At 40.6% G+C, this 14916-nt stretch overlaps 1 protein-coding gene across 1 annotated transcript in view; it reads left to right on the top strand.

Annotated features, from left to right (window-relative positions):
• Positions 1–13765, top strand: part of LOC132590517 (inner centromere protein-like) — a 34277-nt gene extending 20512 nt beyond the window's left edge. Inside the window, exons 8-17 of the mRNA XM_060263427.1 lie at positions 390–504; positions 593–730; positions 5503–5612; positions 5702–5813; positions 6175–6287; positions 6798–6932; positions 7058–7169; positions 7356–7436; positions 9348–9498; positions 13441–13765. Coding sequence (XP_060119410.1) covers positions 390–504; positions 593–730; positions 5503–5612; positions 5702–5813; positions 6175–6287; positions 6798–6932; positions 7058–7169; positions 7356–7436; positions 9348–9498; positions 13441–13658 — 1285 coding nt within the window. The 3' untranslated portion in view covers positions 13659–13765. The remainder of the gene's footprint in view (positions 1–389; positions 505–592; positions 731–5502; positions 5613–5701; positions 5814–6174; positions 6288–6797; positions 6933–7057; positions 7170–7355; positions 7437–9347; positions 9499–13440) is intronic.
• The last annotated feature ends 1151 nt before the right edge of the window (positions 13766–14916 follow it).

Below are 14916 nucleotides of genomic sequence, written 5' to 3' on the forward strand. Positions count from 1 at the left end.
TCCCTCTCCACCCCAAAGAAGCGGCAAGAAGAGTGGGGGGGGGCAGGCTGCAAAGGCGCTTTGGGCCCTAGGGCCAGCCCTGTGTGGAGGGTGTCTCCAGTTCTTTGCCCTGTTTTTTGCCTCTGTCAGACCACGCCCCAAGCAGTGTGTGATAACTCAGTGGTGGGTGCCATGGTGGAAGGTTTATTTATTTATTTCTATTTGTATCCCGCCCTCCCTGCACTGTTATAAGGGAAAAGACATATCAGAGGAGCTACCTAACCTCCATTTGGGTTCATTGAGAGGACTTCAGAAAAGGGTTGGAACCACAATCCTACTCTGAGAAAAGGGGATGCTAGATTTCTCTTCTGTACTGTTTTGAGTAGTGAATACTGTATTAACACTTCCAGACGGAAGGCAAGCTACAAGAGAGCAGTGAATGAGTTATGTGATGAGCAGCATACAGAGGAAGAGCTCTTGCCTCCAAGAAAAAAGTCATTATCTCCTCAGTGCCCTGCTAGTAAGGTAAGACAAGCAACCTATCTTCAGGAGCACACCATGGTCCCATCAGTTGCTTTCTAAGGACTGATAATGCTCTGTGCTTTGTTTACAGGTTGTCCGCCCTATCAAGACTTTCTTGCACACTGTAAATAAGAACCGGGTTCTCATGATGACCCCTAGCTCTGTGAGCCGAAACAGCACCATAAAATCGTTTCTCAAACACGGCACTCCTGTCCGAACCAATCCCAAGGTAAGTGGTATTGCTGCAAAAAGCTGATGGATTCTGCATTGAAAGTGATTATATATGCAGTAAAAAAGACAGTAAAAAACTGATCCACAGCTATCTCACAGAAGGGTCAAGTTCCAGAGAAAGATGTTTATCAGTTACAGTTTACACAAAGGACTGTCAGTGAAACGTGAAAAATCTAAAAATATGATCTTTAAAAAATCCTCCTGTATCAAACAGAGGCTCTGGACCATCACTGGGGGAAAACAGAACTAGCCCGTTTTAAATATCTGGGTGAAACTTTTAGTTAAACTCTACTTGGAAAGATCACATATATTCAGCTGCAGAAATTGCCAGGGCAAATATAAATGCTCTCCTATGGTTCTTTTATTCCAAAGCAGGGGCAGGACATTATTGCAGTTATTGAGGTTTTTAATGCTAAGGTTATCCCAAGGTCTTATTCAGGCAGGCATTTCTGTTAATGAGTTCTCACAGCCTATTGACCATCTGCTTCTTTAGATTTTATGCTGAATAGTAGATGTACCGATCTATGTGGCAGGGGCTTTGAGTTAGCACAGTGTTCACTGAAGTCCAGGGCCTAAATAGGTACCACTTCAATGCTCAATATCTGGGGTGGGGGGGGGGGTCTATTACATTTACTGAAGGAATCTTCCTTCAGAAGTGAATGAGAAAAATCTGTGGACAATCAACTAGAGTTTCATGGTTTCTCCCCTGGGCTATCCTGACATTCTACGGTTGGTTAGGAAAAGGGTAATTTAGTTTGACCATGCCAGCACACAGGCCCATGCAAGGCACGTATAGTTTACTTTTGCAATGGGGTTTCTTCCTTCCTTGACTCTCTCTCTTTATCTAAGCCAATTTACAATTCCTGGCCATGGGTATATTTTATGTTCATTCACCAAACTCCATATTCTTACCACTGCTACTGTGCATCTGGAGTAATAAAGACCATAGATCATCATATCTTATTCAGAGACCTCTGGATTATACTTGTCCTCTGTAAATAGCTGCCAGCTGAATCTCATGTGATTTCTTTTCTGTTGGCAGATGCCAATCTGGAAATGTGTATTCTGTGGCTAAACGTTTTGGACTTGTGGTCTCTTTAAGCTGCTACAGAGATGGGTTTCAGTTTGCCATGCTGTATTTTAATGTTCTTTGTTTCGTTTGTTACTTTGTATTTGTATTTGTATTGAGTTTGCTTGCAGCCTTTGGGAAGAGGAATGAAATAATAAAAGGAAAGGAAAAATTGGTTCAGGAGTGATTGGTCTAGCCCAGATCCCTTGGTGGCAACCTTTGGCAAGTGATAAATTCTTATATGGCCAACTCCCACTTGAGAGATTGCACAAGTGTTCAGGCTTCACAGACATGTTGCAATCTGTTTTCCCTTAAGAAACCAAAGTTTGCTTCCTTTTACTGTGCAACAAAGCTACAAGGAGTAAAAGTATTAAGAACCAGTAGTCTGATTCATTCTGCAGTAGAGCACTATTTGGTGCTAACATCCAAAGATATTAACTACATCTCATTCTTTCCTTCTTACAGATGGGGTTTGTTGTAAGTAATGAGATTAATATTACACTACATGTGTTTGCACATAATTAACACATTGTCCATTCTTGAGTGGCATCTCTAACTCCCTGCAGTGTGACCTAACACTGCTTCTTTTTAAAGGGAAGTCCAGCATTTATTTACTGCTTTTTCAAGAAAATGAAGCAATGCTTAATGAAAACGTATGATCCTTATTACAGAACTACTGTATCCAAACTTCAAAACATGATCATATTTTAAATTTCTTCATGTCTTAGCTAAGGTGTTTTCCCAGTTGGTTTTAGATTTGGAAAATTTGGAACAAGTAACAAAGGAGCACAAAAAAGAGAACATTCTAGATTTTCTATAGCCAAGAGCTTTGTTAATGCCATTATCTTTTATGTTCGGGCCCCTCACCCATTTCTCTGATGCTTAAGTGCTCAAGATTGAGCTTTTTAATATAGGAAAGTGAGTACTTAAAATAAGAAGTAAAGACAACAAATATAACTTGCAGGCAACTGTAGTTGGTGGAAGCTTCTTGTTGGGTATACACTTGGTGACTTGCCTCTCTGTAATATGTGAGGTGCCCCTTCCTTGCAGCTGAAAGCATTAATAAATATACTGGATTGGATCGAACAGAACTGTTCTGGTAACAGTGATGCCTTCCTCCAGTACAAAGAGTTTTGTGTTAGTAGAAGGCTTGAGCTGGAGAAAACACTATGAATGTGGAGAGGTTCTGTAGGTTCCAAGCTGCTCTTGCTTGCCTCAGTTAAGCCCTGCATTGGAGCATATAAAATTTTTTCTGTCTTCTTTTCCTAAAGATGCTATTTGAAGATTTTCTGCCTCTGTGTCATAACATGAGATTAAAACTTGCATTACTGCCATATCCAAGATGCTTGGGGTGCCTCATCATGATAAATTTGGTAGATTCTACTGGAAGAACTTAAGAAAAGTCAACTTTGGGCAATAAACCCAAACCCACAAAGGGATAAGCTAGGAAATGGAGGCTAGTGAAGTTCTTGTTGATTTAGATATCTACTGAGATTTTCTAATTTACAATATTCACATTTCAGTAACAGTCTTAGAAAATAAATTCAGCATTTGGTAACTGTAGTGTACTAGCTGCCAGGATGATGCAATTTTTATATGAAATGGTTTCTCCCCTGGGCTACCCATATCACTCACAAGTTCTCACAGAGCTGTTCCTCTCAAGAGCTCTCTGCTCCACCTACCTCACAGGGTGTCTGTTGTGGGGAGGGGAAGGCAAAGGAGATTGTAAGATGTTCTGAAACTCCTTCAGGTAGTGAAGACCAGAGTATAAATCCAATCTAATCTCTTTTCCTCCTCCTTCCACATGACAGCTGTTCCAAAGTAAATTACCTGTTCTTGTTGTGGTCTGTTCTTATTGCTGGCTGTGTTGTGAACCTCTATTCCCACAGATGGATTTCTCTTTTCTGAGGAGGCACTGAGAGGTTTAATTTCATTATGTGTTGATCTAATCATGCCAAAAAGAGTTTCCTCTACAGAAGTACAGATATGGGGGGTGGGGGTGGGAAAGAGACAGTTCCTGCAATGAGAAAACTTCCAATCTAGTTGCTTATTCTAAAGCATCCTTGGTTATGCAGAGGTCAATTACTTGCTCAGAGAAGTGTTACATTTCAATACACAGTCTGTACAGTATGTGGAAATTCTTTTGGAGCAAGTACTCACATCAGATCTTCAACACCTGCCTCTCCAGCTGTGTAAAGAACACTAAATACTTTATAAAATTCAGGTTTAATTCTTTTCCTCTTCTGCATGCTCTCTAGTTTCCTGTAGCTCCGTGGTTCAGGGTTTCATGTAGCAACTCAGGATTGCTTTATTCCATGTGGGGAATATCTTGTGGCTTGATAGCTGCAAGGAAGATCATCTTTTAAAGGTGCATTTTTTTTTTCTTTTTGTGACAAACTTCACTGGTTTGTACTTAATTATGGGCTTAGAAGCTCCATTAGGATTGGCTGGGGGTTTGGCTGGGTTCTGGCTCTTTCGAAAATGTGCAGGCTTTGTAAGGCTGGAGCGGAACAAGCTGCCTGTTGTCCTTACTGGCTGATGTTCTGCTATAGCTGCGAAGGTCTTTTTTAACCTCGCTCCCTTTGAGACAAACCTAAATCAGTATTTTTGTAATATGTAATTAGATTCTACTTCGGAGCTCATTATGGAAAAACAAACCCATCACATTTGAGTTCCATAGTGAGTATAGCTTACTTCCTAACCTAATTCTAAAGCAGAACAAAGTAGGGGTCAAGCATCACCTTTAAGACCAACAAAGTTTTATTCAGAATGCAAGCTTTCGTGTGCAGGCATACTTCTTCAGATAAGGGGATGGGGTACAGTGAGCTGAAATACATATAGCTGGTGGGTTAAGAGTGTAAACTGATACAAAGTTAGGATCAAATGGCAAAATAGTGTAATAAATTGGAAGACCATTTGATCTGGATAGCATTTGCATGGGAAACCAATAAAAGGTAATAAAAGTTGCCTGTTAATTGCTCTTGCTACAGGTATAGGTGAAACAAAAGGACATTTATTCCCTAGTGATGTTCTTGACCACCTAATTTTTAACATGCAATATATATTATAAACATCATTCTATACATTATAAGCATCGTTCTAGTTTACCAGTAGAAAAATGACTACATTAAAAAATATAGTGAAAATGGGTTAAGTAAATGTATTGAGATAAACAGCCAATATCCCTTATTTGAGTATGTCAATACAAAAAATATTATTCTGACACACTATTCTAAAAGAAATACATTGAAATACTATATTCAGTGAGGATGGGTTTAGCATATGTAATGAGATAAAAAAACCAATATCCCTGTTCAGTCCAATATCCCTGTTCAGGGGAGGTGTTTGTTCCAAGTTTTGTAATAATTTGGTGCAATGTAAAGGACATGCCAGGAATTGTTCAATTACTCACCTGGCTTGTGCTGTCACACACAACCCAATTACTCACCCGGCTTGTGCTGTCACACACAACCCACTCGATAGCTAAATGGGCACAGCTTCTTTCTCTTGTCATTGGATATTCATCTATCCAAGAACGCTCTTGCATTTTAAATACATTTGCTGTAGTACAGAAAAGCTTCTTTCCTTGCTTGAAAATTCAGTTTAGTTGCTTACCTTTAATACTTGTGTGTACCACATAGCAGTAACTGTAGGAACAGACATACCAGTAGTGTACTAATACAGGTATCTTTCCTATCTAGGAAAAGGAGAGGCAGCGCTTGGAGATTTTAAAGAAAAAGGAGGAGGCTGAGCAGCAGAGGAGACAAAAAATGGAGGAAGAGAAAAGACGGCGGTTGGATGAGATGAAGCGGTATATGTGTATATTCATACTCCCTTCCACGTGATCTTTTCTAGTTTTTTTTTAATTGTTTTTAACTAGATTCTTTTACATGGCATCAGGAAACGTGAGGAGCGCCTTCGCAAGGTGCTGCAGGCTCGTGAGCGAGTAGAGCAGAGAGAAGAGGAGAAGAAAAAACTTCTTGAGCAAAAACTTGCTCAGCATAATGAGAAGGTAAATTATATAAGGAATGGCTAAGCAGAGGGTGTCTCTAGAGTAAATGGACACAATGGAGAAAAGTTCTGAGATGTGAGTAATGTGATGCCTCGGGCTGGTCCTTGTGAAAAGCCATCTCTAAGAAAAAGAGTTTCAGCTAGCAAGCTCATCTTCAGTTTCAGATTTAGGTCTCTTATCAGCCCAATATACCATTCTCACATCCTTGTGTTCTCTGACATTAGAACGGTAGATCTGTCAGTCGAGTTTATAATTATGAAGAGTTTCAAATGCTGAGCTGGGTGCAAAATAACTTTGCACAATGTGTGCATGGAGGAATTTGGTCTGTTTGAAGGGAAAATATACACATAACCTCTTTTAGGTGCAAGAGGAGAAGATGGCAGAAGAAAAAGTGAAAAGGGCTGCAGCTGCCAAGAAAGCTGAAGAACTTGAAGCCCGTAAACAAAGAGCTCTGCAGTTGGTAAGACAGAGGTTGTATGAACAAGGAAAGAAGATGTGGTGGTGACTTGGATATAAATAGATAGACAGATAGGCCAAGAAAGAACCCTGAGTAACTTCTTCCCTTTTACTGAATTCAGAATCATGTGGATAAAACAGATGAAGATGCTGGTTTCACTTTTGTGAATCCACTCTGAACTCTACATAGTTTTATTATAATAACTAAAATGAAGCACGCATGGCTCTTCCTAGAATCCTGAACTAATTAGAAACATTTAACCTCTCTTAATTAGAAGATGCGTCAGAATTACCAGGGCAGACTGTTTAATTTGAAGACTGTGAGTCCTTCAAATGGATTAATTGTACACCTGATTTGGCATTTGAAATGGTGCTGAAGATTTCTGGTTAGAAGTCCTCAGATATAGGATTCAGCTAGTGCTGTGAAAACTCTTATATGTCATCTGGTCAGGATTTCCATGATAGTTGGCTCATATTCTCTGAAACCTGCTTGAAAGCAGCATTTTTTCCTTTGCAGGAAGAACGCAGACAACAGGAGCTGATGCAGAAGAAAAAGGAGGAAGAACAAGAGAAAGCTAGGCAGGTTGCAGAACTGGAAAAAAAGCTGGCTGCTGAGAGAGAACTTGAGAAAAAGAAAGAACAAGAAAAGCTTCAGGCACAGCAGTGAGTATATTTAATCCAAAGTTTGGCATGAAAAGGAAAGTTTGATAATGCAGGTTAAGTTGTGCTAAAAACCATGCACCTATCTCCATTTTGCCAATGATGCAGTGATCTGTTTTTTATTATAGGGAGCGTGAAAGGAAAGAGAAAGAGAAGGCTGCTTGTGTGCAAAGAGAATTAATGGCTGCTAAAGAGAAGGAGCGACTTCAGAAAGAGGCAGAGGAGAGAGAGAAGAAACTGGTAAGCCTAGTCAACATTCAAAATGAATTTCTTCATTTTAGTGTGCTATGTGCTGATAGCTGTCATAATTTTGCTACAAGCAGCCCATAGGTTTGGGAGGCACATTGAAAGGGAAATGAAAAGTGCTGTAAAGTAGAAACATTGACTCTTTACCAGCATGTGATATCTCTTTTCTATTTTAAATAGCAGGAGGAACAGCAGAAGCAGAAATCTACTTCTGTTGCAACAGTTGGCAATAAACAGCTGAATGTAACAATAGAGATACAGGTGAGCCTTGAACCAGAGCTAAAATTCTAGTAGCTAAGAACAATAACTTTTTAGATCAGACTTTGTTTTGCCCGGGGAGGGTATGTTACTGTAGTTAGAGTATACCCCCCCACCCACATGCACTGAGAATTTTGGTCTTTTTTTTTTTCCCCTGTCATGTTGCAGCTGATTTATGGTGACCCCATAGGATTTTCAAAGGCAAGAGACAATTAGAGGTGGTTTGCCATTACCTGCTTCTGCATAGTGACCCTGCTATCCCTTGGTGGTGTCTCATCCAAATAGTAACCAGGGCTGACCCTGCATAGCTTTGATGAGACTGGGCTATCAAGGTCAAGCCTTGATCTTTATAACTCCTTTTAAATCTTTCTGCGTTAGGTAAGGTAGGGGGTGCCTTTAGGAAGGTTATTGCACTGCTGACAGTGTGATGATCAAACCTTCCTCCATGTAGCCTTTTTTCAATTACTTAAGTTGGAAGAAGGCTTCAAAGTTGAGCCAAAAAGAAAGCTGGGGTATTAATAAACTTTCCTCAATGGAGTGATAGGATAAGGGTAGGATCCACCCCAGTATTTCTATTTCTAAGTGTCAAATACTTGGGATGAACCTTAGGGACCTTTTTGGTCTTCACAATGTGAGAAAAATGTACCCTTTGAAAGAAATATGCAGTTTCTAAATGTTCTTAAACATTTAGGATTTTTAAAGATATATCAGCTGATAGGTAGATACAGATGATTAGCTGGTTATGTCAGGCATTACTAGAGCTTAAAGGCAGTAATTCTTATTCATTGCTGAAGCCGGTCTGTCAAAATCCCCAAATTTACATAGTTACAAGCCTTAACTTTGTGTTTGACTTCGGCAAGCCAGCCGCTGGAGGCTCTCTTACAGTTACTCTGGTATTTCTTTACCACTCCAAGTGGAGCCCCTCGCCTACAGAACTCAGTAGAGTTTGTCTTCCTGCCTAATAGTCACACATTCCCTTCCTCCTATCCTGCTGTGAGTTCACCGCATGCAGTTTACATTCATGATACTTGAGGCAGCTCAGGAGGACTGACGGGGGGGGGGGGGAGCTCCTCCCTGCAGAGCAGGGAAAGGGCTCCCCTTTGAATGTTAAAGAAATACCAGAGTAGCTGGGAGAGAGCCTCTGGTAGCTGGCCTGTGCAAGCACAGCCCCAGTGCATGTCTGCACAGAAGACACCTCAATGAACAATAGTTACAGGGAGATGCAACACTGTTTAACATTGATTGAAGACAAAATGGTCTTACTTATACCCAGGAGCAAAAATAAATGGGGACAGTTCTAGTTCACTTGGAACAAAAATCAGGCTGAGAAACTATCTTTACCCCTCTTCAGAAGGTGCGGGCCTCTGTATAGTTTCTTCAAGCAGAGTCTTATATGACTGCCTGCTTGGCTTTCTGTATGCTTTAATTGTAAGATACTATTTCCATGCACACTCTTAAGTAAGGTTCCTTACCTGCTATATTTAGTTCTTGGTACCAGCAGCTCTAAAAACCAAGAGTCTTGCCCCATACAGCTTACTGTGTCAGTCCAGTATGTAAGTAATAAAAGAGCACTTTTTAGGTGTCACCAGTTATTTGGATGTACTGCAGATGTCGCTTCGTAGCTGTTGAGAGAGCAGGTTACCTCTTAAGGAGAAGCTTTCCACAAAAAGAAGCAATTTATCTTGTTGTAGTCCTTGGATGAGAACTGATACTTTTTTGAAAGGAGAAAAGTTGTCAAAATAGTTCATGCATAAAAGTCTTTCTTGGGATTATTTTTATCCTGCACATTCTTCAAGGAGCTCAGGGTGGAATCTGTCACCTAGCCATTATCCTACATTGGAGGTTCAGCTTCTTGCTACAATTTCTGCAGTAGCTATAATTTCACCATTAATTTACTCTTACCGTTCTTTCCAGAACTCACCTTCCTGCAACTCCTACCCAATGACACCACAGGGTCCCAAACAGCCAAAGTTCGAAGTGAACAATTATGGGATGGATCTGAATAGTGATGACTCCACAGACGATGAGAGCCAGCCCCGCAAGCCCATCCCTACTTGGGCGACTGGTATGTTTGAATTCAATTGTACCCTTTGCAAATCAGTATTGGAAAATTGCCTATGTAGACTTTTAGCCTGTTCCTAACTTGGATAGAAACCTGAGTTCAGCAAAACATGAATTCTAGTACGTATGCTTAAGATTTACTACCTTGCTTCAGCAAACTAGTATGGTTTAGTCTTAACCATGCATCCAGAGTTTTGATATTTTAATGTAATGTTTAGTATCTAGTGGATTTGTTAGTGGTGTTGTCATGGGAAGAGATGGGGCTACAGATGAAACGTCCTTTTCAGGGATCCTTCCCTTTCCCTTTCCCCCTTCAGCCTTGGAGCCGGCAAGGGCCCTAATGGGCTTCCACCACTTTGGATCTTCTTTGTGGTCTCTGTGCATCACACCCATGGGATAGGGCACCTGCACCAATCCTAATCAGTAATCTCTTAAGGCTAAGGGGTTTTCATACCTTTCCCCTTGCAACATGTGCAGAACCCCCAATGCACATGCCCACCAAGGTAAGCATAGACTCTGCTTTAGCACTCTTTGGGGCCACCTCTCCTCACCCTGATCTCCACCCCCTACCCCTGGTTGGCTTATTGGGGCTTCTTCAACTGCTGCATGGTGTGGGAGTAAAATTCCACTGCCTGATGGCCACTCTTTGTGCCTCTGCAAAGCACATTGGATCAACTCCAGTCCCCATTTTGTTAAATTTTCCTAACAGACCCAAAAAACTTGAGTGGCTCACCTCTCTGTGGCATTGTTATAATTCGCTCCCTCATCTTTAGATCCAGTTTGGTGTAGTGTTAAGTGCACAGACTGTTATCTGGGAGAACTGGGTTTGATTCGCTGCTCCTGGAGGCTGAGATCATCTCAGTCCTCACCCAGACCATCTTTTAGCTCCAACTTCAAATCCTCTTCCCAAACATCACAACCTACCAGATCCAAGGGCTCCAGAACACCCAAACAGGGCCTTTGACTTTTGAGGCGTGGACCTTCCAGTATCCCTCCCCTCTTCCTCTGGCCCTACCCACCTCCACCCATACTTACCATCCTGGAGGCAGATCACATTAGTCAGACGGGTCATCTCTATCATTTAGGAGAGTTACACAATACGATTAGTTCAGAATCCGTCCACTGTGGTCTTTGTCACCACACCAACGTCACTGGTCCTCCTAGAAGTACAAACCTTTCTCAGCAAACAGGCCAGAGAACCCATCTCGCCAAATCACAAAGGTCAGGTTGTCTACTCCCACTATTTCACAGTTCCAAAAACAGATGGAGACCTTCACCCGATTATGGATCTTCAGGTGCTGAACACATTAAATCAAATACTAAAAATTCTGGTGATGTACCTGGATGGCCACTCTGGATTTGCAGGACACGTATTTCCATATCAACATCCGTTCCTACCAGAGGAAATATTTGTATTTTGCTATCTGGGCAAACCATTACCTCTTCAAGGACCTCCCCTTTGGAATTTCTAAGACCCTGGGTCTAAAGACTATGGTAGTCATTGCAGCACATCTCTGTCTTCAGGGGATAACCTTAATCTCTCTATACCAATTTCCCTTGTGTTTCTCAAGGAATCAAATTCACTACAGCAGTTTATATACATTTTGATAACATATCCAGTGTGGGACACATTAATTATAATTGATTTATCAAAACATGACCCAATAACCTATCTGTTCCCATTGGGCAGTTTTCCCTCAGGTTACTTGAGCCCTTGTGAAAAAAGCTGAGCCAGTGCTAGTGCAAAGAGTGTATACCTTAGCATATTCCAGAAAAAAGCCAAGGCCAGTGCGGGTTGCTGGAAGTTCCGTACCTAAGGAAACTGGATTATTCTGGGATGCCCTGGGCTCTTCCTGAAGTGCCTGGGTTAGCTTATTATCACTTTGACCTACCTGCTGTGGTATGGAATATGGAAGTTTTCCTCAAAAATGCTTCCCTTTGTTTCTCTAAGATAAAGACCCTTTGTTTAGGAACACAGTCTTCTCTCTTGTTAACATTTTCTGTCTTAAAGTTTTCTCTAATAGAAAAATAATGCTTTAGTATAAAACGCTTTAGTTTTAATCAATATATCCCATATTCAAGTATTATTCTCTGTGAAAGGCATAGCTTCTAATTAATCCCTGAAGTGTTAGACAAATCAACCTGTTTGCACATTAGAATTGCACTATCAGCAAAGATACAACATCATAGACCTAATTTGCCAACTAAAATAACAGATGGAAATTTCAGCTCTTCAAAGTCCAGCGCCTCCTAGGCCTAGTGGTGACAACCCACCTAATGTACTGGTCTTCACCAAACTATACATGAGAGACCTACAGCTGTGGTTCCTCAGGAAATTTCGATCTTCCCTCATTCTGAGTGCATCTCCTCACACATGTGTTACTGTCTCAGGACTGGTGGCAGCAGGAACACAACCTGCTTTCAGGGTGCCCATTCTACCTTCTGAATCCATCAGTTATGATCACCACAGAAGTGTCAAATTGGGAATGGGGAATGCACATGGCAGGACTTTGTGGAACTTCTAGCCATAAAACGTGCCTACAATCTTTCCATCCACTTCTCTATGCAAAAGTTGTATCCATCCTGACAGACAACACCAGGCTCTCGGTTACATCAATTGTCAAGGCCTCAGGCATTTGTGGAAGAGAGGCTTCCTTGAGACACCCAGGCTGCTTATTCTTCAGCCTTAGGTCAGGATCAGTACAATTGTATTTTCTCACTTATTATATATGTGTATATATAACATCAATAGCCTTAAGTTGAACTTTTGGGACCTGTATTGAACTGCTTGAGGGAGGAGAAGCAAATATACATTAAACTGAGTTGGGTTCCCTTTTACTTATGAAATTCTGCTTTTTAATCTTTGGCAAGATTCTGCTATCCCTGACACTCGCTTAGAACGTTGGTAGCCTTTCTTTGCGCAGCAGCTAAGGCGATCATTGCCTCTGCTTGGAAGGAGCCTACCCCTCCATCTCTTTCTTCGTGGCGCAAGAAAATCTGTGATTTTCTATTGATGGGAAAAATCACTTCTTCACTGTGTCTCTCCACTTCAACCACGACTCATTCATCTCCATTTGGTTTCCTCTCATTGATCACATTTCTCACAACCCCACTCTATTCAACTTTTCTTCCCCTGTAGATATTCTAGTTTTATAATCTTACTCTTCCTTCCCTATTCTCTACTCCCTCCTGTTTATTTTTGTTATCTTTTGCTTTTCTTTTTTTATTTTACATGTGGTCAGCTTACAATATAAACGTGGTCATTGCTTCCTTATTACAGCTGTTATGACATCATCATTATCTTTCTGATGCTTATTTAACTGCTTAATCCTCATTTTACTGCCACCTCTTCTTGACGGTATTAACTCAATCTGCAACCTACTGAGGCACTGTTTTAGTTCCTGTCTGTAAATTACATTTGTCATTAATCCTACATGCGACTGTTGAAATTTTGGTTATTATTCTCATTGACTCCTGTAACCTGATCACGATACTGTACTATGTATGGTTTTGGATTTTTTCAATAAACTTGTAAAAAAATTTTTTTAAAAAATGAGTTGGAAGATTGAAGAGTTATATATGTTTTAAGTTTCCTTCCATGTCCTTTAAGAGCTTTGAGATGAAAACTGTGATAATACTAAGATGTATTAGAATATATAAAGAAATAATGAATGTTAACATTAGTAACTTATGATAATTGCTAGATTTTAGAAGGGCTTTTTTATAGCAAGAACTCGTTTGTATATTAGGCCACACCCCTCTTATGTAGCCAATCATCCAAGCTTACAGGATTGGTTACATGGGGGTGTGTGGCCTAATATACAAAGGAGTTCCTACTACCAAAAAAAGCCTTGGGTTTTGGTTTTTTAAAAAGAGCATTGAGATCGGCCTGTTTGTTTTTTTAATAGCCTGGACACAAATCTGTGCCATTTTTTTTTTCCTTTAGGAAATCAGCTAACCCAGGCCATCGTCCACCAGTATTATAATCCACCTGATACTGATGCGTTCTTTGGGATTATTAAAAGTCCCAAACTGGAAGAAATCTTTTATAAGAGCAAGCCACGTTACCAGAAGCGTACAAGTTCTGCAGTATGGAATTCACCACCATTCCCAAATGGCAAATCTATGGCAGGGCAATCATGGCAGGGCTTAAAGAGATGCTGAAGGTTTCTTGAGATTCACTGTAATAACTTTGTCGGAGGGAGTGTATTACTTTTAAACATATTTACTTTTGACATTAATAAATATTTCTGCTCTGTGGGAGCACTTAATGCAATGTCTCTTTATTAAATTCTGTTTCTTCCAGAATCTGCTCTGTGCGGCATCTGATGGGGTAAAGACCTCATGTTTGAAATGTATGTGATGGCAGAGACAAATGATTTTCTGACCCTGTGAACTTAAGGAACTGTGGGGAATCACAGGACAGGTCAATAGTTTGGGGATTCCACTTAACTGCCAGAGCTTCCCCCTTTTAACGCTGGCATTTGGGCACAGTGGAAAGTTCTACTCTCCTTTTTCTTCCCCTTCCTCCAGCTATACTCATCTTTCGGTGCTTACTGAATTGTGTTTGTGTTAATGGGTAGGTTGGAGGGCTAATGATGACAATTGTATTTTGCAGGCCCAGGTTTCTGTTTGTGTTTGTTAGGTTCACAAATTCACAAACTAAGGAGGGAAAGGAAGAAGCCAGAGCAGTGGACTCACCATCCCAAATTCATATACGTACTACACAAAAATGAAAAAGAATAGAATTTTTTTTTAATCTTCTGGGAAGTGGAGTAAATTTTAACAATAAGAATCATTAAAACAGAGCCCTATAATTTTTGAATGAAAATGGCTTTCTGGAAGTGGCAGTGTAATAGGCAACTGATCAAGGATCTTATAGCCACACCCCTGGTGGGTGGGAGGAAACCTGGTGGTGAATAAGGAGTCCAGTAATGCTCCCAATGAATTGGATAGCCTGGACAGGTTCCAATTTGGATTTCTTCCAACTTTATAAGGTCTGGGAGGTCTCAGCAAGTCCTAATCACCAGGGCTAGACAGAATTAAAATTGGAAATTACCAGTCTTACAGGTAGAAGGTAAGCAGTAAATTGTCATACAGCATAATAAAGATGTTCCATTCAATTATCAAACAAGAATAATAAGCTTCGTTTATATGGTAACCATTTTGGGGGTTGAATTCTGGGGCAAATACAGTGATGGAAAGAGAGATGTCAGCATTGGAGATTGATGTATCCTTAATTGATGTATTAATCTCCAATTTTGACATTTATTTCCTTCACTGTGTTTGCCCCAGAAACTGTAAGAGTCAAACTTGATGGAGATTTGTGATCAGAATGCCCACAGCTTTGTTTTCTTTTTGTCTATTAATTAGCAACTGCTTTGAAGTTCTGGGGAGTGTTTAACCCTTTCTTCTTATGGCC

This window comes from Heteronotia binoei, unplaced genomic scaffold (assembly GCF_032191835.1).
Source record: "Heteronotia binoei isolate CCM8104 ecotype False Entrance Well unplaced genomic scaffold, APGP_CSIRO_Hbin_v1 ptg000098l, whole genome shotgun sequence".
Taxonomy (NCBI): domain Eukaryota; kingdom Metazoa; phylum Chordata; class Lepidosauria; order Squamata; family Gekkonidae; genus Heteronotia; species Heteronotia binoei.